At 35.3% G+C, this 22,967-nt stretch overlaps 5 protein-coding genes and 1 pseudogene across 8 annotated transcripts; 4 read left to right on the top strand and 2 right to left on the bottom strand.

Annotated features, from left to right (window-relative positions):
- The first annotated feature begins 989 nt into the window (after window positions 1-989).
- LOC18992259 (protein NEOXANTHIN-DEFICIENT 1) lies at window positions 990-4,272 on the top strand. 4 transcript variants are annotated; one of them, XM_024152501.1, is made up of 12 exons: window positions 990-1,195; window positions 1,993-2,070; window positions 2,169-2,252; window positions 2,336-2,399; window positions 2,496-2,542; window positions 2,654-2,708; window positions 2,821-2,859; window positions 3,127-3,295; window positions 3,377-3,440; window positions 3,528-3,584; window positions 3,665-3,923; window positions 3,989-4,272. In XM_024152501.1, the coding sequence occupies exons 2-11, from the start codon at window positions 2,006-2,008 to the stop codon at window positions 3,867-3,869; spliced, it is 849 nt and encodes a 282-aa protein (XP_024008269.1). In that variant the 5' UTR covers window positions 990-1,195; window positions 1,993-2,005; the 3' UTR covers window positions 3,870-3,923; window positions 3,989-4,272. The 4 variants fall into 4 exon arrangements, with proteins under 4 accessions (XP_024008269.1, XP_006415697.1, XP_006415696.1 ...); XM_006415634.2 differs by having other exon boundaries at window positions 992-1,195; window positions 4,016-4,272; XM_006415633.2 differs by having other exon boundaries at window positions 992-1,195; window positions 4,006-4,272.
- Window positions 3,869-6,857, bottom strand: LOC18992257 (serine carboxypeptidase-like 45). Its single transcript, XM_006415635.2, has 10 exons — window positions 6,514-6,857; window positions 6,328-6,429; window positions 6,149-6,244; window positions 5,457-5,549; window positions 5,288-5,367; window positions 4,909-5,190; window positions 4,637-4,761; window positions 4,428-4,520; window positions 4,229-4,346; window positions 3,869-4,151 (listed from the first exon to the last, which is right to left on the bottom strand). Exons 1-10 carry the CDS (start codon window positions 6,764-6,766, stop codon window positions 4,002-4,004), a joined length of 1,392 nt encoding a protein of 463 aa, XP_006415698.1. The 5' UTR covers window positions 6,767-6,857; the 3' UTR covers window positions 3,869-4,001.
- Window positions 6,858-7,159: 302 nt separating this feature from the next.
- Window positions 7,160-8,835, top strand: LOC112084157 (protein ANTAGONIST OF LIKE HETEROCHROMATIN PROTEIN 1). Its single transcript, XM_024153355.1, has 2 exons — window positions 7,160-7,581; window positions 7,662-8,835. The coding sequence occupies exons 1-2, from the start codon at window positions 7,305-7,307 to the stop codon at window positions 8,690-8,692; spliced, it is 1,308 nt and encodes a 435-aa protein (XP_024009123.1). The 5' UTR covers window positions 7,160-7,304; the 3' UTR covers window positions 8,693-8,835.
- Window positions 8,836-14,743: 5,908 nt separating this feature from the next.
- LOC112083865 lies at window positions 14,744-14,923 on the top strand. Its single transcript, XM_024151927.1, has one exon. The coding sequence runs from the start codon at window positions 14,744-14,746 to the stop codon at window positions 14,921-14,923; it is 180 nt and encodes a 59-aa protein (XP_024007695.1).
- Window positions 14,924-17,583: 2,660 nt separating this feature from the next.
- On the top strand, window positions 17,584-18,865 carry LOC18992256 (annotated as a pseudogene).
- Window positions 18,866-19,131: 266 nt separating this feature from the next.
- On the bottom strand, window positions 19,132-20,552 carry LOC18992255 (vinorine synthase). The gene has a single exon (XM_006415631.2). The coding sequence runs from the start codon at window positions 20,550-20,552 to the stop codon at window positions 19,227-19,229; it is 1,326 nt and encodes a 441-aa protein (XP_006415694.1). The 3' UTR covers window positions 19,132-19,226.
- Window positions 20,553-22,967: the final 2,415 nt, after the last annotated feature.

The following is a 22,967-nucleotide window of genomic DNA, read 5'->3' as shown; positions in this document are numbered from 1 at the left end:
GCGTACATGGAAATATGCAGATCTTACTGAATCTCTATGAGTGGCAGGTTGTGAGATATTTGGAAAGTGATTGCTATAGGATATTCACAAAATAGAAGATAGATCGAAAAATGAAAAAGTTCCACTAACTTTGTTAATAGACAAATGAAAAAGCTGCTGCGTATGCAATCGCACCTCTTTTCCCAAAATTGACTCCAAAAGTTTTGATTTATTAGTGAGCTAATCTTCGTTTCAGTTTGTTTTATTCGATCTGTACGGCTCTATTGATTTGTCTACTAAAAATATCATATTATCACTACTTGCAAAGAGAGAAAATTATGGAATACGGTACAAACTAGTATATTATGAATTACACCCAAAACACCAAATGGATCTTACAAATATTTATAGAATCTTACATATTTTTTGTTTTTTGGTTTTATTGTTAAAATGAATCTTACATAATTTCAAATGAGTTTCACGTATTCATAGATGGTACAAAACCAGCAAAGTTGTGCACTATCAATTTACACATTCTAGCAGAAATAATAATTAAAAAAATTACTAACTCTTGTGTCTTTACATTTTTTTTTTTCTGATCAAGATTCATAATTTTTGTAAGAAATAGTTCGTATGAAAATCAAAATCATTTGGAATAACATAAAAAGAATACACGTCAAAAGGAAATAAGTTATTTCTCACGAAACAAAATCATTTGTCTTTTTCTTTTTTATTTCAAAGACTACTAAGAAAGTGAAAACGAAGAAACTGAAAACGTTTTAAATTTCACGTAAAAGTATTTTGAATTTCTAAGGATATGTTTTTGTGCCGTACTAGTTTAAACAATTAGATATAAATTAGATAGCAAATGAAAGATGATGTTAAGTTGGGATTGGCGCGAAGTAAGAAAAAGGCTTGAAAAAGGAGGACAAAGTCACTGATTGGACGAAGATTGCAAAGCCTATCCACTTCTTCATCTCTTCTCCTTCACCCTACTCTGTCGGTTCCTCAAATTTTTATTATTATATTTACTCCAGATAATATAAAATCCCAAATTTTGTTTGTTTTGGTGTAATTTATAACAGTTTTTTTCTTCTTAAAGAACCGTGCTCAAATACAATTCGTTCGATCTCGCAATTCGAAATCTTTGCTCCTATCTGAATCTTCTTCTCTTCAACCCATTTCAAGATTTTATCCTCTGCAGCGTTTTAACGAGGTTTGGGTTTAGTATTTGTTGTATGCATTTCTTGGTTTTTTTTTTCGTTTTCAATTTCTTATCTTTGTAATGTGCGACTTCTGCTAATTTATCTCTGTTACTCAGCTTACATGGTTATCGTTTCTGGGCAATCGCTGGATTTTGATTTTGATTGTTTGATTTTTTTTTTGTTTTTTTTTGTTTTTACGGACACATGAATGCAACAGTTTCTGGGTTATACTCTGTTTGATAAGAGATTCCGCTAATGCTTTTTGTTGTTTTTATTTTTTTCTCCAAATTGCTTCTTTGGAAACGCACTTGCAGTAAGAAAAAACAGAGTGGATTAATCTAGATATGAGTTAGAATTTCAAGTCAAGCTGTTTTTTTTTTTGTTTGATTTCATTCGAAATTAACGACATTAAATCTGCGTCCTCCAAAATTTCTTTCATTTTTTTTTTTTTGACTTAGCCGTAGTGCTTCTTTTATCCTTTTTCTGGGATTTATTTCCTGAAAATGTCTATCCAAGGAATATTTACTCAAATTAGCTATTACAATTATAAAGTTGGCAATTTGGGTACAATCTTGTTATATCTACCATGTGTTTGTGATCTGTCTCTGTCTACATACACACCCTTTTTGCTATAGTTTCATTGATTGAATGTGGTGCACAATCTAAATGCTTTGATGTCTCAATTTTGGATCTTTGCTGATTAGTTAAAGTCTCTGTTAGATATTTGGCTATGCAGAAAGCTTCATCTACACTTAGGTATCTTCATAACTTGTCTCCTAAGGCATGCTTTTTTTAATATGTGGCGTAGATTGTATCTCTCCATGGACGTAGAAGAAAAGAGGATTTCTTCTGTCTATGCCAAGCCCCCATGGATATTCAAAGGAAGGCAAGAAAACTTCTCTTGTAGCTTTTCGAAGAATGTCTCAAGTCGTCTTCTAGTACCTCCTTTGCTGTAATTTTCTTTCTTCTCATTTGTGATTTCAGTGCGCTGTACCAGATTCATCTTGTGAAAGCTACGACTGCTCGAGCATTCATCCCCAAAGAGTTTCGACTAGTTGAAGCTTTTGGGTATTAAAAAGCTTCTACATGGCTACTTCTCTGTTTAAATTATCTTCTTCAAAAATGTTAAAAAGTTGTTATGGGATTTTCAGATACACTCTTGGTGGGTTTTTCCTCGCTAGCTACGATGATAGCCCCGCTGGTGTCTTTGATGAGGTCTCTTCTTGCATCTCCCTATTTACTAAAATTATTATCATCCCACAACATTCTTTGATCATTTCTCTTGCATTTTTTTTTTTTTTTTTTTCCCAGCTTGTTGTGATTGCAGGGATAGTATGGAACCCTCCTACATCATGCGCGTATGTTTAGTCTTCTCCATCCTTCTGTTAGTTTGATTTCATACTTATCAAAACATGGAGTCATCTTACCTTACCCAAATGGAATAAACATCTTTCTTTTTATCACTTCAGATGGGCCGCGAGGGTGCTTGTGAACAGCAAAGAGGCTTGTCATCACGGACGCAAGGTAGGTGGGTCTACTTTGCTCTCTATTGATGGAATGTTGAGAGATTGGTCTACTTTGGGTGTTACTCAAAAAATAATCCCTTTATTATTATATAACAAGTTGGTTTTTGCAGGAAGTAGGACTTCCTAGCCAAACTGCAAGATTTTCAAAGGTTAGTGCCTCATTTTGGTCTTTAAAGTGATTTAGCTTTTAGTAATTACTACTGATAGGCTCTCAATAATATAGTTAAGTTTCAATTTTATTGCCAAATGAGGAAAACAAAACAAGATTACTTTGGAAAAGAGAGTGATGTTGTCTACGACATTGCAATTATTAACTACGAAAACATTCTTCCTAAACTCTTGGAGTATCAGATGGTCTTCTTTTACATTCTGCTTTGAGTAAAAAGTGATATTTTTTTCTTGTGGTTTGGGAACAGAAAATCACTGCGGTTCCAAAGCGAAAAAGGAACAGAGCTTTTGGTTTCTTGGACACAATTGGTTTGGGAACTACTCTGTCTCATTCTGAGGATTTGGTAGAGGTTAAGGTTAGTGAAGTTGATGGTGCTACTTCTGCAGATATCTGCAATATCCAAACTAGATCGGATGGTGAGTTCTTTGCTACTTGGTCTGACGTAAGCTATGTCATGTTTTGATATCTAACTATGGTCTTTACACTGGCCACCTCAGAATCAGAGACCAAATTCGGAAAATGGATGGGACCAGCAATCAAAATGTCACTCCCGAGTTTTAGGTAAAAACTTTGGTTCTTGAGATTGTTTTTATAGGAAACAGAGTTCTTAGCTCGTACGCTAATCAAGAATGTCAAAATCATTGGCAGTGGCAATACAAAGTACAACCCAAACCTGCTCAAATACTCATGCCACCTCCACTGCAGGTATTGCTACTGCTTTCTACTTTCTCTTAATCTCTTGAGAGAAAACCAAACAACGCTTATTAGTATTAAAAACATTGCAGGGTGAGGCCTGTGAGACCTGCAGTAGTATCAGATTATTTGGAAGATGAGGTAGAGAATACATCAGAACGGAATCACATTTCACAAGAACCGTTCGGTGATGAAAGGCGGTTAAGTGTAGCAGTGATGCTATCGAAACCAATCATGGCTCTTCAATTTAAAGGCTTAACAATGCAAGTAGAAGCTCCTGTTGTAGTTCACCCTTAAGCGTAAACACAACACTCAGATTTCAAGAACATACAGCTTCCTTCTTCCTACAAGGTTCACATCTTTACAAAAAACAACTCTTTCCCGTTTTTTTTTTATACTTACATAAGGCTCAATAGATCATGGTAAATATCAGAATTCTTCAGGAAGAGGATGACCGTCCAAGAACGCCTTGAACAGCACAAGTGATCTCTCAGGCTGTGAGAATGGGACCTCATGTGCAGCTCCTCTCACCGTTGCAAATGACAAGACATTTCCATAGACTTGAGTCCACCCACCGACCTGAATTAACAAACCCAATGTGTTATTTTTTTTTTCATCTTTGTTTTGGTAACATTAGAGTTTGTTGCTTGTTTTACCTGTTGTCCTGCAAACCAGACTCGATAAGGCACACTTGTTCTCAGTCCCAATCGTTTGGCCAATCTGCTAACTAAGGTTCTACTTCCGGTCAATGGGATCACGGAATCTTGATCCCCACTGTTCTTGCAAGAAAAGCATCCACCAGTAAATCATCAAGACAAGTAAAAGCTTAGAGACATTGTTATATAATATATATACCTGTAGACAAGAACTGGAACTCCAGCTTGAACTAAACTCCCTACGATATTAATCGTCGGTATTTCCACATCAAGCAATTGGTAATCAAGCACACTGTTTTCATCATGAGAAAACCAAAACCAAGAATGAAAAATCCGTTCTGTTCAACAACTATTAACATCAATCGTAATCATCTGCTAACTGTTAGAGAAGAAAAAGTGGGTACTAACTTGCTGCAAACTGTCCATTCACGTACTCCAATGAGCCGCGCATGAAGAGCTTCCTGCACATCTCTTCGGTTTAGGTACTTCACCGTCTCATCTTCCACGCAGACATCCACAGATTCTCCCACTTGCTGTCCATTCCAAAGAATCAACAAAGTTCATAAACATAGTCACAGAAAGAGTAAAATAAGAAAGCTCTACTACTGATGTTCAAAAAAAAAAAAAAAGAAAAAAAAAAAGAAAGCTCTACTACTAAGTTGTGTTGTGTTGTGACTCACGTTGGGGCTTACGACTTTGGATTGAGACAGCACAGAGGGGATGCAGACGTCTAGAGTGACGTCATATTTGTCCACAAATCGACTGGTCTCAGTGCTAACTTGACTCATCACTTTAGAGCACATACTAGACATTGACCCTCTATAGTACTCACTCACATAACGCGAGTAGTTACAGTAAGATGTGAACATTTTGTAAGTAGGATCCGATATCAAGCCATGTGACCAGAAATACTCAGCCCGCGAATTGAAATCAGTAGCAAACTCGAGAACCGGATTGCCAATCTACAAAAGAAAAGACCGGATTTAACACAGTAACATATAACCATATTATAAAATGAGATAGCTATTTGGAGGAGGAGATAAATGTTTTCTGACTTACAGCAATTCCTCTGAGATTGAACAAATGGTGCTTCTTGTTGTACTCAATCATAAGCTGAGCTAATTGGGGAACATAATGGCCTACATTTGCATCGAAACATTAGTGACGAAGACTACAATTTAAGAGCATGAAGTGATTGAAAGAAGAGAGGAACTTTAAAGGTTTTTACCAGCATAGCTTTCACCAGTGATAAAGAGACTTCGATTGAGATAATGTGGAAATTTTAGGAACCATCTTTGCAAGAACACAAGGTTGTCTTTTGCTGAAGTGGAAAAAAAAAAAGACACAAAAGAGAGAAAGAATGTTTGAGATGTGAAGACAAACAGAAAGAAACAAGAAGAAGAGAATAGTAATAATCTCAGATGTGATCTGCAAAAAAGGTTGAATTCTTTTGTTCTTTTTGTCAGTCTGAGACAGAACAAGAAACAAAAGCTGCATTTTATTTTCAGAAAAATATAAATAAAACTTGCTTTTCTGTAAAAAGAAGAATAAACCAGAGAAATGGCATTCACCGGTCACTGCATCATCATCATCATCTACTGAATTTTGTAATTATTTTTGTTTTTTAAAACTTATTTTGTGTGTGTAAAAAATATCCTTTTTTATGGTGGTTACAAAATCGTATTTTAGATTTTATTTTTCTTTGGTTGTCGCTGAATTTAGAGAGAAGTAAAAGGTAAAAGACAGAAAAGTATGGGTTTCTTTATGAAAATGTCTAAATCAATAGATTCAGCAACAGTTTCTTTGAAGGGTTTTGGCTTACAGTGTAATAATGATTTCACTTCAAAAAAGGATTGTGAATTCAAAAAGAAAGAAGCTTAATTTAAATCAAGAAAAAAAAGAGGGTTTAGGGAGATTAACCAGTGATCTTATCAGTCACACCCTCATAGGAAGAGCTCTGAGTTGAATAAGAGAATCCAACTCCAACAGGTGTCTCTAGATACAACATATTTGCCTCTGCAACAAACCAATAAAACTTTAAAAATTTAAGATAAAATGTGAATAGTGGAATTAAGAGGCTTTGTTTAAATTTAACTTACCTTGGTTCCAGCTGTGTTGATTCTTGACCAAAACCGGTCCTTTGGGTCTAAATGGTCCATTCTCCGAGAATGCACCAACTCCCAAAGATGAACATCCAGGTCCTGCATTTAAACGACAATTTTACAATTTCTTCTCTTTTTTTTAGAAAAAGAAGAAGAAGAAGACAAGATAGATTTGAGACGAACCTCCATTGAGCCAGAGAACGAGAGGCTTAGAGGTTGGATCGATTTCAGCCTCGGCGAAGTAGTAAAACAGAGCTCTCTGTTTTCTGTCGTCGACGGTGACATAGCCAGAGTATTGCTGGAATCCGACCCGGGGTTGACCGGGTAAACGGGTGACCCGATCAGAGTGAGGCAGAACAGTGGAGGAGGAGCTGAGAAGTGTGTGGAAAAGGATTAGGGCAAAGGAGATTGTGAGGCATTGGAGAGGAGAAGACATGATACGTCTCACTTGTTTTGGTTTACCGTGTGTTTGGTTTTGTGTGGCTTTGTGCCGAGAAGAAAGGAAGAGGAGGACAAGTGATGACTTTGGGTCTTTCTTTTCCCACTTGCTTCACCTTTGCATTTATATCACAAGATTCACCTTTTTCCTTGTGTATCTTATTATTTCTTTGTTTATTATTATTTTTTTTTACTTGATTTTATATTTTTACATATAATTTTTTTTTTCCTTTCATCGACTTGTGGGGGTAATAGATTGTAAAAAAAAAAAACTTACATTTTGCTTCACTTGAAAAAAAAAAAAAATTGAGGTGTAAAAAAAAAAGACAAGACTTTCTCAGTTCTTCTTCTTTTTGTCTTTGTCTCTTGAATCTTGCTGTTTCTCATTTCTCTCTCTCCACCATAGAATTCGGAAAGAAGAACCCTAGCCTTGTCCGAAACTCATTGATTGCAAAATATCTTCCTTAAATTTGTGTTTTAATTATTATCCGAAACTACTTCAACAACAGAGAAAGCCAAGCCGGAGAGAAAACCAAATGGCTTCTTGCGGCGGAGAGGCGGTGGAAATCGGATCCGACTCGAAATCGAAGCCCGTTGATCCCAAATTAGGCGGAGTTGGGACCAGAAGCGCCGGCCAAGGACAATATAAAGCTCCGGCGCCGCCGATGCAACAATGGGTGAAGAAGCAGCCTTATAAATCGGCCAAGAAGAAATCGAAGAAAGACAGGAGAATCAACGTAGCTCCTTTGGATCCCGAAGCTATCGACTGCGACTGGTGGGATACTTTCTGGCAACGAAACTCTTCTCTCTCAGGTTCAATTTTGACTTGACTTAGATTAGAAGATTCTCAGTTTTCTTTCCGGAGATTTCTGAGATTGTAGTTGTTTGGTTAGGTGTTTCAATCCCTTTAGACGAAGATGATGCGTTCAAGTACTTCTTTAGAGCTTCAAAGACGACATTTAGCTACATCTGTTCTCTCGTGAGGGAGGATCTTATCTCTAGACCTCCTTCAGGACTCATCAACATCGAGGGAAGGCTTCTTAGCGTCGAGAAACAAGTAGCCATTGCTCTAAGAAGATTGGCTTCCGGTGAATCTCAGGTCTCCGTGGGAACTTCCTTTGGTGTTGGCCAATCCACAGTTTCTCAAGTTACATGGAGATTCATCGAGGCCCTTGAGGAACGAGCCAAGCATCATCTTAGATGGCCAGACTCTGACAGGATCGAAGAGATCAAGTCAAAGTTTGAGGAACTCTACGGTCTTCCCAATTGTTGTGGAGCCATAGACACAACTCACATCATCATGACTCTACCTGCTGTGCAAGCATCAGACGACTGGTGCGACCAGGAGAAGAACTATAGCATGTTCTTGCAAGGTGTCTTTGATCACGAGATGAGGTTTCTCAACATGGTTACTGGCTGGCCTGGTGGCATGAGCGTCTCCAAGCTGCTTAAGTTCTCAGGCTTCTTCAAACTCTGTGAAACCGCTCAGGTATTGGACGGGAATGCCAAAACTCTGTATCAAGGAGCGGAGGTTAGAGAGTATGTAGTTGGTGGGTTTAGTTACCCGCTGCTTCCTTGGCTTATCACTCCTCACGACACTGATGATCCTTCTGATCCCATGATGGCCTTCAACGACAGGCATGAGATGGTGAGGTCAGTTGCAGCTACTGCCTTTGCACAGCTTAAAGGAAGCTGGAGGATTCTGAGCAAGGTTATGTGGAGACCTGACAGGAGGAAACTGCCTAGTATTATACTGGTGTGTTGTTTGTTGCATAACATTATAATCGATTGTGGTGATTATCTGCAAGACGATGTTCCTTTAACGGGTCATCACGACTCCGGTTATGCAGACCGGTACTGCAAGCAGACCGAGCCGCTTGGTAGTGAGCTCAGAGGATACTTGACTGAGTATCTGCAGAGGTGAGAATCTTCAAAAAAACATAGGATAGTTTTCTTATGTCCTAGTGTTGAAAGCGTTGTCTTATGTTTTCTGTCTACCATTGCTATTGAAGTTTTAATTTGCATTGTAAGGAAATGTTGGGGTTAATCAAAATCAATCAAGTTTTGTTGTTAAGGGTGTTCTCAAAATCACAAAGTTCTATGTTTTTTGAAGAGATTAACACAAATGTGTTTAAAAAGCAAAGAGATAAACACTGTAACTAATCAGAATGTATTAGAAAAACAAATGGAAGCATTAAACAAAACGAAAAGGCCATCGGACCCTAAAGAGAATTATATATCTAATTAACTTAAAATATTATAAACTTAAAAAGTTTACAATAAAAGAATAGTAGGTAGACAAGAACATGGTTACATGAGTCTGGCCCAGTTATAATTTAAATTTTAGCTAGGCATGGTAGAGCAAAAATAATATGGCCAAAAAAATTGAGAATTACAACGACAAGAGTGGTATGGTATGCGTGTAAAGGAGCTTTTAACAATGGCACTCGCAGAGACCACTGCATGCAATTATGCCTTTCAGCAAATTCTGTAACTTTTTTAGTATTTTTCTGTTAAATTATTATTTTTATTGCTTTTAAGAGTTACTTTTTTCAGTATACAAGATTTTTGAATCATATTGCCTTCTATGTTATTCTGCTTTGTATAAGTACATTACTCTGAATTTTGAGTGTGTTGTAGTTCACTGCAATAGTTCCATAGTAGGTTGTAGTCTCGTAGATAAAAAACCCCAAACAAAATAAATTGCTATTTAAGTAGATTAATAAATAAATCCTACAAAAAATGCCCAAAAAAACATTTATAAGAAATTCTCCAGAAAACGTATAACAATATATTGCTCTTAAAAAAAGTTTATTTGAAACTGAAATACTTGAATCAAGTACATCTGCTCATTGCTAATCTGAATGCAGTTCTCAAGTTTTCATATTGGGATGGCTAGTAAGAGAGATTGGTATTTTTTCTTCATAAAGTTTTAATTCTTTAGTCATTGTCTATTCCTTGTATAACGTTCAATAGTTAAATCATTGCTGTTATTAGACTGTTACTCCTCTATTATTAAAATATCATGATATTATTAAAAGGGTATAGTATTATACAAAATAGACTAAGCTATTATCAAACTGGATAAACAGAAACGAACAAAAAGGGCATTGCTTACAGCTAATTTGATGCTTCACGCCAAGCTTTCTCCATCTTTCCCAAGGCCAAATCATTTCTCTTTTTTAAATTTTACTTTATTAATTAACTTCTCTTAATTCCACCACGCACCATATGTTCATTTCTTTTCCATCTTCAAAACTTTTTAAATCGAAAGAGATGGATGTATCACTTTTTTCGAAATTTTTTCTAATATATTACCTTAACTTAAAGGTAGTCAGTTTTGTTAATTCTATTTTTGTTTAGAATGATGTAAGTAATGCTTTTGGGAGCTTTGAGTGTAAGCCAAGTCTTTTTAACCTTTTTGCGTATTCTTCGTCGAAGCTTTTTGATGTTTTTGTCTACCCAAATATAAATCGAGAAAAAGCTAAATAACTTTCTGATAAAAAAGGAAAACAGATATATATATATATAATACTTATAATATGATATTCTTTTTGTAGGCAATCAAAAAGAAATTCCAAAAAACTAAGTAAGACGATGAGACTCATCGAGCCACATGTTATGGACAAGATTTTACCAACGGCTATGAGGCTACGACTTCCAATCGTTTTCTCCAAATTACCAACGAATCTTTCCAAGACAAAAACGCACCAAATGGAAACAAAAGCATGTATAAAAACTTTATAAGAAAGATATGATTAAACAGGGATCATACCATTCTTAACTTTGTCAAATATCTCTGTTTGAACGATGTTCAATGCTTTCTACGATGATTGTCAAAAGAGATATAATTGCTCATTTTAAGACTTATATAAACGTAGCCATCACGAACGTAGCCATCGCGGAGGGAGAGAAATGACACTGATGATGATGATGGGGCCAAGATAACAGTGTCCCCCACTCGATAATGCCGCCGGAAATTACTCCTACCATTCCTCTTATCTAGTGACCATAAAATTTTCAAAGTTCTCACTTTTCTTTCTACATGTGGTTTTTTTTCTGTTAGTTATCAATACGAATCTCATTAGTTACTGAACGTAACAGATAACTCGCTTATCACATGCATTCTTCATTTTAGTGCGAATACATCATTTTTGTTTTGAAACTATCAATTTTAATGCAATGTTTTTTTTTTGTTCTAAATTGATATGATTATGACATATATATAAATTAGGAGATCACCGCGTATGGTGATGTGGGGATTGACAAGCTAAGAGTTTCGTGATATAGATTCACAGAGATTTCTAGATTCGATATCTCTCTCGAATTGACTTGCTCATCCCATAGAATTAGTAGGATTAGACCCAGATCACCAGTAAAAGTAAAAATCATCATATTCTGGTGGAATTTAAGTTTTAACTTTCAACTTTTGCATGCGTCTTTGGTATTTAATATAAATCATTATGAGAGACGAAAAGCATATAAAGCGTTGTTTGAAGAACATTATTATGTTACTATTTTCCTTAGTCATTTATCGAAAAGCATATAAAGCACCTTAACTATTAATGTAAGAATCTTAATGTAATCAGCTATTTAATAAGCATCATATCATCATGCATAGGCTACCGTAGAGAATTATATCATCATGCTTATTGCTTAAGCTTTCGTATTCGAAAAAATAACAAAACATGTTTATGCTCTGAGTTGATGTCTCTAGCTCTTTTATTATTATTGTTATTTTTTTCCATATTTTTTTTTATAAGAATACCATTTTGTTGGGAACTGAAAATATGGGAGAAAACAAATAAAGGGCAAGAGACAGACTCCATTTGGTCTGAAACTGAAAAACAACTTTTGCCTTTATGGGTTGGCTAAAGGAGTGGGAATGGCCCATCCCCACCCTCTCACGTCTTGTCTCTTATATCCCCCTTTGCTCATTATCCTCTTTTCTTTATATTATTGTTTTTTCTTAATAATTACAAACGGAAACACTAACTAAAATCCAGGCCTTTCTTTGTGTCTTCTTCTCTTGCTTTGTTGTCTTAATGTCTTTTGGCTTGGATTCATCACTTTAGTTTACTGAAAGTTCATTCAAACTTTTGACTCTCCATCGTAATTTGTTTGTTAAACATGCAAGGCATAGAACCTACATGTAAGGTAATTTATATGCTCCAAACAAAACAATGTCATAACTTATGAACCATTTTTATGTGATTAATAAAGAAAAGCACTCCAAACAGTTTAACTTTTGTATGCACCATATGTGTTTATATTAGGAATGAGTACATAATTTAACGGATATTCATATTTTTTTTCTTTTTATGTATGATATTTGTATATCCAGTGTTCCAATGTTGCGTATGCTTCATAAAAGTTTGGGATTTGACGGCGTACTTAAAAGCCACCTACAGTTTTGTATATTCATGTAATCGTATGTTAACTTAAGGAGATAAAAAAAATTTACATATGCATTTTTTTGTTTGGTCGAGAGCGAGGAAAATATCATTTTTATACGAATTTCCTAAACTAAATAGCAGAACTGAAATATCACGAATTTTTTCCAACACTAGTTTACACATATCCAAATGAAGTACCAATATCCCCAATATCCCGTATACCTTTTGTAACCCTCACACAGTCACACTTATATATTATCTTTTTGTATTGGTGTATAGATGAATGTACACATGCTAATGGAAAGTTAGATAGAGGAATAGAAAGATAGATGGTTAGGTCAAAAGGAAAGGTTGTGAATTTAAAAATGAACAATTTTAGCGGTAACGAGTGTGAGTCTTTTGTGTCAGTTGCATTGGAGGCAAAACTGAATTATTCGTTGTAGTAGGAATTGTCAAACCAAAGAGAGAACATGCCTATATATATAACCTATCACTCCCTCTTTTTTCCTCTCATCTAAATTGTTCCTTTATCACTTAAGAGGGAAAATAAAGGTAATATAATTAACATAAAGATAAGATTGTTATATTAATTACTATATCATCTTTTAGTAACATGCCATTTTCCAAATTTAAACCAACAACGTATGATTAAAACTTTGATCGAAATTATATTTCATGTAATACTCCATAATCTCTAAATCTTAAAAAAAACTACTACAGTAATATATTTTCAAAACCCTTCATCAAACGTGAGCTCATCAAACCATCATTTCAAAACGGAACAACCTCAAAATATCCATGTAAAACACGACTCGCATGATAAAAATGTACTTATTTTAGTTGATGAATTAAACTTATACCTTTTGACTTTATAAACTAAAAGGCTTTCATTAATAAAACAGAACTTTGATTTTCAATCATTATAGCAATAGTAAGCGTAATTCTTCATTTTAGGTTGTTGATGAGTGGAGATTTTGACTCATTCTAACTTGTGTTTACTGATTGTTTTAGGAGTTTTTCGAGTCTTTTCAGGAAGTTTCAGGTGACTTAGGGGCCTTATCAGAGGATTGAAGTGTTTAGGAGGCAATGAAGCAAAAGAAGATTAATTTGAGCAATAAGGAGCTATTTCACACGCTTTTGGAGAAATCATCCGCGGAACACCTGCTCCCGGTTTGGACCCTTCGTGGAGCACCTGCTCCAGACGGGAGAAAAATAAGGAAATCGATTTTTACCTAATTTTAGGAGGAGAAAGAGAATAAAAGTCCACAGCCGCCTGTGTTTTATGATCACATTTTTCTACAGATTTTCTACGCTTTCTTTTTACAATTTCCTGAACCAGAGAGTTTTTACTTGTAAGCTTTTGGGAGAAGAAATCTGCTACACTTTGAGAAGAATTCTGAACCCTATTATCTCTTCTGCGATTTTAATTCATGAATTCCTTTCCATCTGTTTCTGTGTTTCTTTTCTCCATGTCTGAGTAGATCTCTTAGCTAGATTAAAGCGTTCAAAGGATTTCATGAATTAAGGGATTAAATGCAAATAAGGCTTGATATCTATTGTCTTCACCATTGTTAGACTTAATGCTTAGGTTGAATTGATCACTCAATCTACGATTTTAGGTTAATCTATTCATCAAAAGTGTAATAGGTTGCTAGAATAAACATTGGTGAGCGATTTGTCCTTAGCCAACGACAGTTGAAGTTAAGGCAAATCGTGAACAGACCAAACCTGCTAACTAACGCTTGTCTGCAATTTTCTAGGTTCAAACGACAGTTTAGGATTTAGGTTGTTAGCCAAAGTTATCGAGATCACGACAGTGGATTGATAAGCTTTTCTGTTTGAGTTCGAGACTTGCGTTACACTTATGCCCTGAATAGTCATCTGGTTCTTATCTCTGAAATTCCTGCGAATTGCTTTGGTCTAGTGCTTGTTTTAACTTAAATTTAAATCGTTGTTTGCCATTCTGTTTACTTTTTAGTTTTCGCAACAAACCATCTTTTGTCTTAGCTTTAATTCAATCATCGCAAAGTCATAGAGTAACACTGGTCCTCTGGATTCCGAATCCTTTATATTACAACTACATCACTGTTCTATTGCAGTAGAAACTAGGAGTACATCCAGTCTGAATCAGTTGTTAAACATTTGTTTTCTTCCTTTTAACATGCATCTTTATTGATTTAGAAATTATGATCACATTTAAAAAAAAAAACATAGGAAACAAAGAGAGTACAATGCAATGGCATAAGTGATATTTAGAGTGGACAATAAAACAACATAAGTGTAGTTATACGACGTTTCTCTACAAGAAACTAACAAAGTGTCATCTCTGTCATTAATATTCATTTTTCTTTATAATTGGAAACTTCATACGAAAATGAATATTTGGTTCTACTCCTATAAATTTAGATTTTTTTGAAATGAATAAATATTAACAACAGAAATAAGTAAAACAATTTTTTGAAATTTGTTGTGTCAAGTCATACCAATAATGTCTAAAATAAGTAAAACAAGATCTTTCTTTCACCCCATATTTGTTTATAAATCTTTTCATTCAACACAAATCTTAAAGAGAGACGAAGATGGATTCAGGACTATCTTGGGCTGATCAATGGGATTACAACTCTGACCCACCTGCAAATTCAAATAAAGAAGACGATAAGAAGAAGAACAAAAAGAAGGAAGACGGAAGCAAAAGCAGTTTTGGGAAGGCCATACTTGGCTTGAAATTAATGGGTAAAGGAACTTCGCAAGAAATCTGATAAGTAATCAAGAGGTTGTATTGTTTTAGTTACACAAGGCTTTGATGATCCTTTCGTTCCTTGTGATTAATCCATTAATCTATGTTTCTCTTTTTTAACCATTCTTCTTATTCTAATCTCCAAATCTTTAAAAATTAGAAAGTTTGTTGCATGGTTGCGGTCTGGCAAAAAAATTGTGTTGAACCATCGATTTGGTTCTTCATCAAACATATGCCTATAGCTACACGAACAATTCAAAATGCAAGAAATTCAAACTGTTGCGCATCTGTGAGAAATGTTATTTTTTCCTAGTAGAATCACAAAATTAAATCAATTTTTATGAGAAACGCGAAACAAAAAAGAGTGGATACGAATTCATATAGAAAATGAAAATGATATCTTAAAAAGGAAATGTTCTGTTATTATTAAATTAGCTATATACAGGATCCAGACTATATGGATCCTAATTCACACATTAGACTATTTTACGTGTTGATTTGTATATAAACTCATTTTGCATATGTTTGAGTATTTGAGTTCATAATATTTTGGAAGGCCAATATTTTTATATACTTATTGTTTTATAAAAGTTTAATAAAATTAAACAAATGATCAAAATCTCATGACCAATTTTTGTACGATGATTTTGTTTTGTTTCTATTTTTTTAAAATCTTATGATCTGTTTCTGTTGAAAATCTTTATTAGTCTAAACATGGTTATGCATGTGCATAGACTGTCTTCAACGCTTTGGCTCATGTTTGACTACTTTTGTAACAAGTTTGGCTACTTTTTTTATTTTTTAACTAAGACTAACTAACCAGAGGTAAAATGGTCAGTCTTTTCTCCAGTCAGCTTTGTCTTGAGCTCAACCAACAACATCTTTGTTTCTTCCTCCTTCTGTGTTGGCAGCTTCTTTTTATTACCTGCCTACACATGAACATACACAGTCTTCACCACTTTCCCTCCATCAAAGGTGGACTTGATCATCCCTTCACTATCTTCAGATATCCTTTGCAGCTTCAGCACCTTCTTTGGCTATTTTTTGTAGTTTTTTTTAACAAATGCTATTTTTTTAGTTTGTAACAAGTTTGGCTACTTCCTTTGCTTTGGATCTCATGGTGTTCATTTTGGTTGCTTATGGTTCTGTTTCTGGTTTTTTCATTAGTGAGAATGCTTAATAGTACTTTGTGAACAAGGAAGAAGTTATAAAGAGAAGAAGACAAGAAAAAAGAGAGATCTCTTTTGCAATGCCAGTTGTATAGAACTCTTTTGCTATAAAGAAAAAAGAGAGATCTCTTTTGCTATACGGATAAAAGTATACACAATTACAACTAACAGTTGTATAGAACTCTCGATTTTGTTGTTGTTTCTTCTAAACTAGAGTCCATTTTGGCGCCAACTTAACGAATATTTGTTGACCCATTTCACCAAAACCTTTCATTCTTGCTAACCCCAATTTTGTTTTGCAATTGTTTAGTGATCGGTGAGTAATGATTTTTCCATTTATAGGTATGGTGAAAATAAAATTTTTACTAATTCGAATATATATATATATATATATATATATATATTTTGAAACAAAACTAATTCGAATATTTTGATGGTGCTAAATAAAATTTTACATACTCATACGATTTTGTCAAAATATTTAATAGAATATTTAGTGAGATTTAGAAAAATGATTTTTTTTTCTACAAGATTTGTTAGTAGATAATATTTATTGAGATTTTTGAATAATAATGAAAGATATGTTTTCTAATTTTATCTAGAGTTTTATTGATATTTTAATATAAAAGGAGATTCATTGCAATCTTTCTTTTTAGTTTTTTCACAAGCAAAGCAGAATAATATGAGTAAGACTAATGAAGTTTTGTTACAAGAAATTACTAAGCTGCGAGCAGAGGTACGCACGCATACTCTGAAATTTCCTTCAATCTAACTTATTTCATTATGATATAGTATATACTCACAACAAGGCATATACATCACTTGTGTGCATCTAATAATAAATTATGGATTTGGTTTTCAAAATATTAGGTCGATAGGTTGAGTCAAATATGCCAACTCCAACGAATAGAGCTTCTTAAATCAGCCAAGAAAGCTCATGAAGTTGTAACATTAGACGCAAAGAAATCGGCTAATTATTCGTTTGCCGCCGAGGAGGCCATAACGTCCTTAATTTCTCATGTAAATATCTAAATTGAACCTAAATTTAATTTGTAAGCAAAGTAGCTATGAAAACTTGCCAAACTAACTTTTGCAACCTTTTGCTTTATGTCAACCACAGCTCAAAGATGTCTTACGGTACCAAGACAAATTTGATTTGTCGTTGGTTTAACGTGCCGGTTGTCAACAAATCTACGTGACATGAGGAATTGTCCATATTAGCCATAAGTGATAGGCCATAGTTATATGCAGGATCCTGATCATATAAATTACATGGTCCTTGGGTTAACTATTGTTTTTCCTTTGGTGATTCCTCCTAATTTCTCAAAATTATTCGCAAAAACTGTTGCCCTCACAAATATTTAATATGAAACATCTAATAATATTACTAATAATAATACATAGTATGGTTGGTCTTTTGTGATCTAGGAATCTTTAGCTAATCTCACCAAGAATCTTCTTTAAAGTGAGTTTAAGAGCCTTCATAAGTTAAGAAATTTGTGTGTATCTAATAATGGATATCAAAGTTGAGATCTTATCAAGAGAAGTAATTAAACCGTCTTCTCCCACTCCAAATGATATGAGAATCCTCAATCTATCTCTTCTTGACATCCTCAGCCCACCCCTGTACTTCTCTTTTACACACGGGATCCTCAGAACCTTATCTGTTCTTCATCAGAGGAAACATCCTTGAAGCTGAAGAAATCTCTGTCTACAATATTACCAATCTTCTACCCTTCGTAGAATGTAATGATGAAGGAGCTGTGTTTATAGAAGCTCAAGTGGACCATCTTCTCTCGGAGTTTCTCAAGTTCTCTGTTCTTGAATCATTGAAACCACTCGTTCCTGTTGAAGCTAAGTCCGGAGAAGTAGTGATATGGCCTGTGTTGCTAATCCAGGCCAATTTCTTCAGCTGTGGAGGATTGGTTATCACAATCTGCATTTCTCATAAGATCACTGATGCAACATCTTTGGCAATGTTCATCAGAGGATGGGCTGAGTCTTCAAGAGGTTTGGGGATTACTTTGATTCCTAGTTTCACCGCTTCCGATTTCTTTCCTACACCTCCTCCTGATGAGCTTCCCTTAAAACAGATTGATCATAAAGTCGAGGTTGAAGAGATGATGAATTACGTAACAAAGAGGTTTGTGTTGGATGCATCAAAAATGAAGAAACTCAGAGCAAAAGCTTCAAGCAATCTTGTCAAGAATCCAACCCGTGTTGAAGCCGTCACAGCTCTTTTGTGGAGATGTGCTACTAAGGCTTCTAGAGTGAGTTCTCGAGAACCAAGAACTTCTGTGCTGCAGATACTGGTGAGCTTACGAGGAAAGGTAGATACTTTGTCCGAGAACACAATTGGTAACATGCTTTCCATAATGATTCTAAAGAACGAAGAAGCTAAGATAGAAGGAATTCAACATGTTGTTGATGAGTTTAGGCGGGCAAAGGAAAACTTTGGCTTGAGCTGCAAGGAAATGTCGAAACCCTCATCTAGAATTCTTGAAGTTTGGGAAGAGATTCGGAAAGTATATGGAATGGGTAATGAGGTGGACTTGTGGATGAGTAATAGCTGGTGTAAGCTCGGCTTGTACGAGGCTGATTTCGGATGGGGAAATCCGGTTTGGTTAACCGGAAGAGGAACTTCCAATATCAACAACTTGATGTTGTTGATTGATGCCAAAGACGGAGTCGGAATCGAAGCATGGGTCACTCTTACCAAAGAACACATGTTGCTGTTCGAATGTGATGATGAGCTTCTTGAATCAGCTTCTCTCAATCCCCATGTTTTGATCTAGACAAGCACAAAACTCAATGTCCCAAAACATTTTCTTTCAAAAACTCAAACTATATAGTAGTAACACTGATGTAAAAACGTGTTTTTATCTTCAATAAACTCAAATTATGTTTTTATAGCTTCTTACAAAAAAAAAAAAACACTTATTGTTGGGATATCAATCTAAAGCTCACATCGGATTAGAAAACAAAAATTATTTGCTAAATATAATACTCCTTTTATTTCAAAATATAAGGTGTCTTAGATATTATTTTATGCTCAAATATGTTTCCATGCAACTTTAAATTTATTGTATAAAAGAGAGGCACAAGTAGACAAAGTCAAATAAAAAACAGACTCAAACTCACTGGAGATTATACAACTTATTGATTACATGTTTCTCGAGATGCAGAGACATACACACTTGGGTTTGAAGAGACATAACGAAGCAATTCCCCATCGGATTCAAACCTAGACATATGGTTCTGGTCAAGGTTGATCAAAGCTTCTATGCCATCACCTTCCTTAGTATCGATGAAAGCACCCTGATTTTCGTCAATCATACTTGTAGAAGCAAACCACAAAGGTTTTCCCCATCCGAAATCTGCGTCATACACTGGAAATTTACAAAGGCTCGTTAAAGTTAACGACACAATCTCTCCTTTGAAAAAACCTGAAAAATGTTTGTTTCGAAACTCGAGGTGTGCTCTGCTATCTTCTTGAATTTTATTCACGTACAGTGCGTCTATCTTTCTGATCTCCTCTCTAATCTGCTCCACAAGAGAAGGCTTTGCTTCGTCGTCATCTTCATTGATTATCATCTTAGGTACAGTAACTGAGAAACTCAGTATGTTCCCAAACATGTGCTCTGGTATGAACGGATCTGCTTTTCTACGCAAGTTCACCAGATGTTTCAATGTATATATCTTTTGGGTTTTATCATCTCGGTTTATTGTAGCCACGAAACGGCTCCATAGGAATGCTGATAAGGCCTCAACACGTGTGGCCCGAAACTTCTTGTTTCCACTGAATCTCTCTCTTAAAGATTCAACAGAGGATTTCGAGAACACGAAGCGTCTGGTGACTAAGTTCTCGTTCGTGATACTTGTAGCCATGTTGAAATCCTCCATGTCGCGTGGAGGAAACATCTTGGCGATATCAAAAGAAGGAGTGACGATTTTATCAGTGTCTCCGCGAGCAAAAGCTGCCCAACTTCTGATGAAGATGAGACCGGACATGGCATCGCAGAGTTTATGGCAGAGGCCTATACCGAGAGCTAAGCCGCCGCATTCAAAGAAAGTGAGCTGAATCTTGAGAGGCACGTCACCCACTTCGTCAAACTTGAAAGGGAGGAACATGTCGAGTTCATAGGGATTAGGGTTTTCTAGAATCTGTGACATGTCGCACCCGGCTTTGGCTTCAACGAAAGACACACCCACATCGTTGCACAGAACAACGTCTCCCGAGTTCTTGATTCTTCCTGCCAAGGGGTAAAAGAGATTCAATATTTCAGACAAAGAACTCTTGATGTGATCAGCTCGTTCTCTGTCTGAGAGATTCCGCTTGCTGTGGTAAAAGAAAAGGAAAGGCATGAAAGAGGAAGGAGCAATCTGATCAAGGAAAGAGAGATAGTGGTAAGGAAGATGATTAATGTTAAGAGAAGAAGGCTTGATGAGTTCCTCAGAAGTCACAGTGATCTCAAACTCCATTTTTGTTTAGATGAGGCCTTATGAGAAGACTCATGATGATTATATAAGGAAAATTTAAGGAGATAGTCCTGCATAATAACACTTCATAGTGGTTAGACACGGATTCCTATTAGACATAATAACACTTCATAGTGGTTAGACACGGATAACAAATAGACATAAGCGGACAAAAAATTTACACAACACTAATTAGCTGCATTGTTCTGTTTAACATTAACAAAGACTCATCCAAAAAAAAAAAACATTATCAAAGACTTAAAGTCAGTGGGGGAGGTTGGGTTGCCCGGCCCCGTTAATTATTAATTTCGATGATGCGCCCAGATTCAACTTCTAGCTGCAACATGCATTAAAGTTTGTATTCGTGTTTTTAACAAGTTTTTTTTTCCATTTGGAATCTGTATACTGGTGCAGAGTTTTATGAATTTTTAAAATCAAATTTATGCAAATTATATTAAACTTTACTAAAAAAGATCATGTCTTCAATTCAAACTAACACCTGGATTCTTTTTTTTAACCCGATTGACACGAGGATGTAGATTTTTGATAGTCCGTTAATGCGGGCTGTAAATAACCTCTATCCGTACTCTTTTTGCCGTCGATGGGATGCCTTAAAATGGTTTATTTAACTAACAAATATATTTTGACACAACATTTTAGTTTGCTATTAGAACTTAGAACTATCATGCAGTTTGTTTAGCGAAAAAAAAGAACTATCATGCGGTGAAAAAGTTCCAGTGGATATCAGCGAGCATGGTGGATATAGGCGGGGCCAAGAGTGCTTTTCACAAGACCCATAATTTTTCTAACACATTGTTTCATATTTTCGAAAAAAACAAATTTTCGCTAAGAAAATTATGGCCAACATGATATAGAGCACATGCATGGCCCCTGATAAACAGTTGCTAGTTTCACTAATTTTTCTCTATTACCATTTTGTTTCTTTACTTTTAGCCTTTTAGGATCTAGAATATTGCAAGTACGTTTAGTTTCTTTTTTGTAATTTTTGTTTGCATTGCGAGTAACGTCTGACGTGTGGAATGTGAAACTCAATTGTACTCTTTCTTTCAAGATTAGAGATTTGATAATTACAATTAAATCCTTAACACACATTTAGATGCCTCTTCAATATGGAGGAACTTTAGTGACTTCAATCTTGTTTTTTTTTGGAAAACAACGTATTTTCCCCACAGCAACTTTCGTATAGTTGTAGATTCCCGCAAAGTTTCAAATTCGTCGTATATCCCCATTTTTGAACTTTTATCAACCCGTTTTCCCATATACCATGATTTTGACGGTTTGCAAAGCAAACCTGATGGGAAATCACTTAAACCAACTAAACCAACTTAACCATAGACCGGACCTCATTTAAAACCCGACTCATCCGATTCTTTTCGGGGACCCGACCCGACGCGATGAAGCTGTTAAATTCCCAAATCGTGTATGAACCCTAGAATTTCGATTTGGTCAATTCGTGTGGGGACTTCAAAAGCGATTGAAATTCTGGGTTTAGGGTAGGTTTTGCTGTCTTATTTCGATCATTGGATGCTTGATTTCATAGTTTATCAGCTTTAGAACTTCATTTTGCTAAAATATCGATGTGTGTTGGTTGATGAAGATTACAAAAAGAGGAAGGAAGATATAAGACATAAACCCAGAAAAAACGAGCAGCTGGTGAAACCCGAAATAAAAATCCAATCACTAAAACCAGAAATCAGATTTGCCCTCTCTAAACCCAGAAATCGAAATCAAAATCGCAATCCAGTTCGAAATATCCAAAGAAATCAAAAACACAAACCCTAAAACCATAAATCAAAATCTCAAATGAAATAGAAATAACAACATACATTTCGCTAAATAAAGTTATGTGGGTTCGATTTGGGGATTTTCTTCGCGATTTCAATTTGGGGATTTTTTAAGAGAGTTAAAGTTTTTCGCGATTTAGGGATTGAGTGGTCAATTTGGATATTTCTAAGTCAGGTCAAAATTGAGTCGGGTTTAATTTGGGGTATTTTTGTCGGGTTAAAATTGAGTCAGGTTTGATGTGGGGAGAGTTTTTTTTTAACTCGGGTCAAATGTTTTTAAGTCGGGTCAAATCACAGTTAACAAGCTTAATCGGGTCAAATTTGGTTTAGTTGGGTTTTTAAATGGTTTAGATAGTCCTGCATAATAGCACTTCATAGTGGTAATTAGACATGGATTACAATTAGACATACGCGGAAAAGAAAGTTACAAACTTTAATTAGCTGCATTATATTCTGTTTAACATTAACAAAGACTAAAAAAAAGAGTAAAAAAAAAAAAAACAATATCAAAGACTCAAAGTTATTGGAGTGGTTGGGTTGACTTAATTTTCCGTGAAGACTATGCGTCTATGCCCCGTTAATTTTTAATTTCGATGATGCATCCAGATTCAAT

The sequence above is a fragment of the Eutrema salsugineum genome, unplaced genomic scaffold, assembly GCF_000478725.1.
Source record: "Eutrema salsugineum unplaced genomic scaffold, Eutsalg1_0 scaffold_5, whole genome shotgun sequence".
NCBI lineage: Eukaryota > Viridiplantae > Streptophyta > Magnoliopsida > Brassicales > Brassicaceae > Eutrema > Eutrema salsugineum.
The sequence above is the reverse complement of the archived record's forward strand: the minus strand, read 5'-3'. Positions and strand labels throughout refer to the sequence as shown.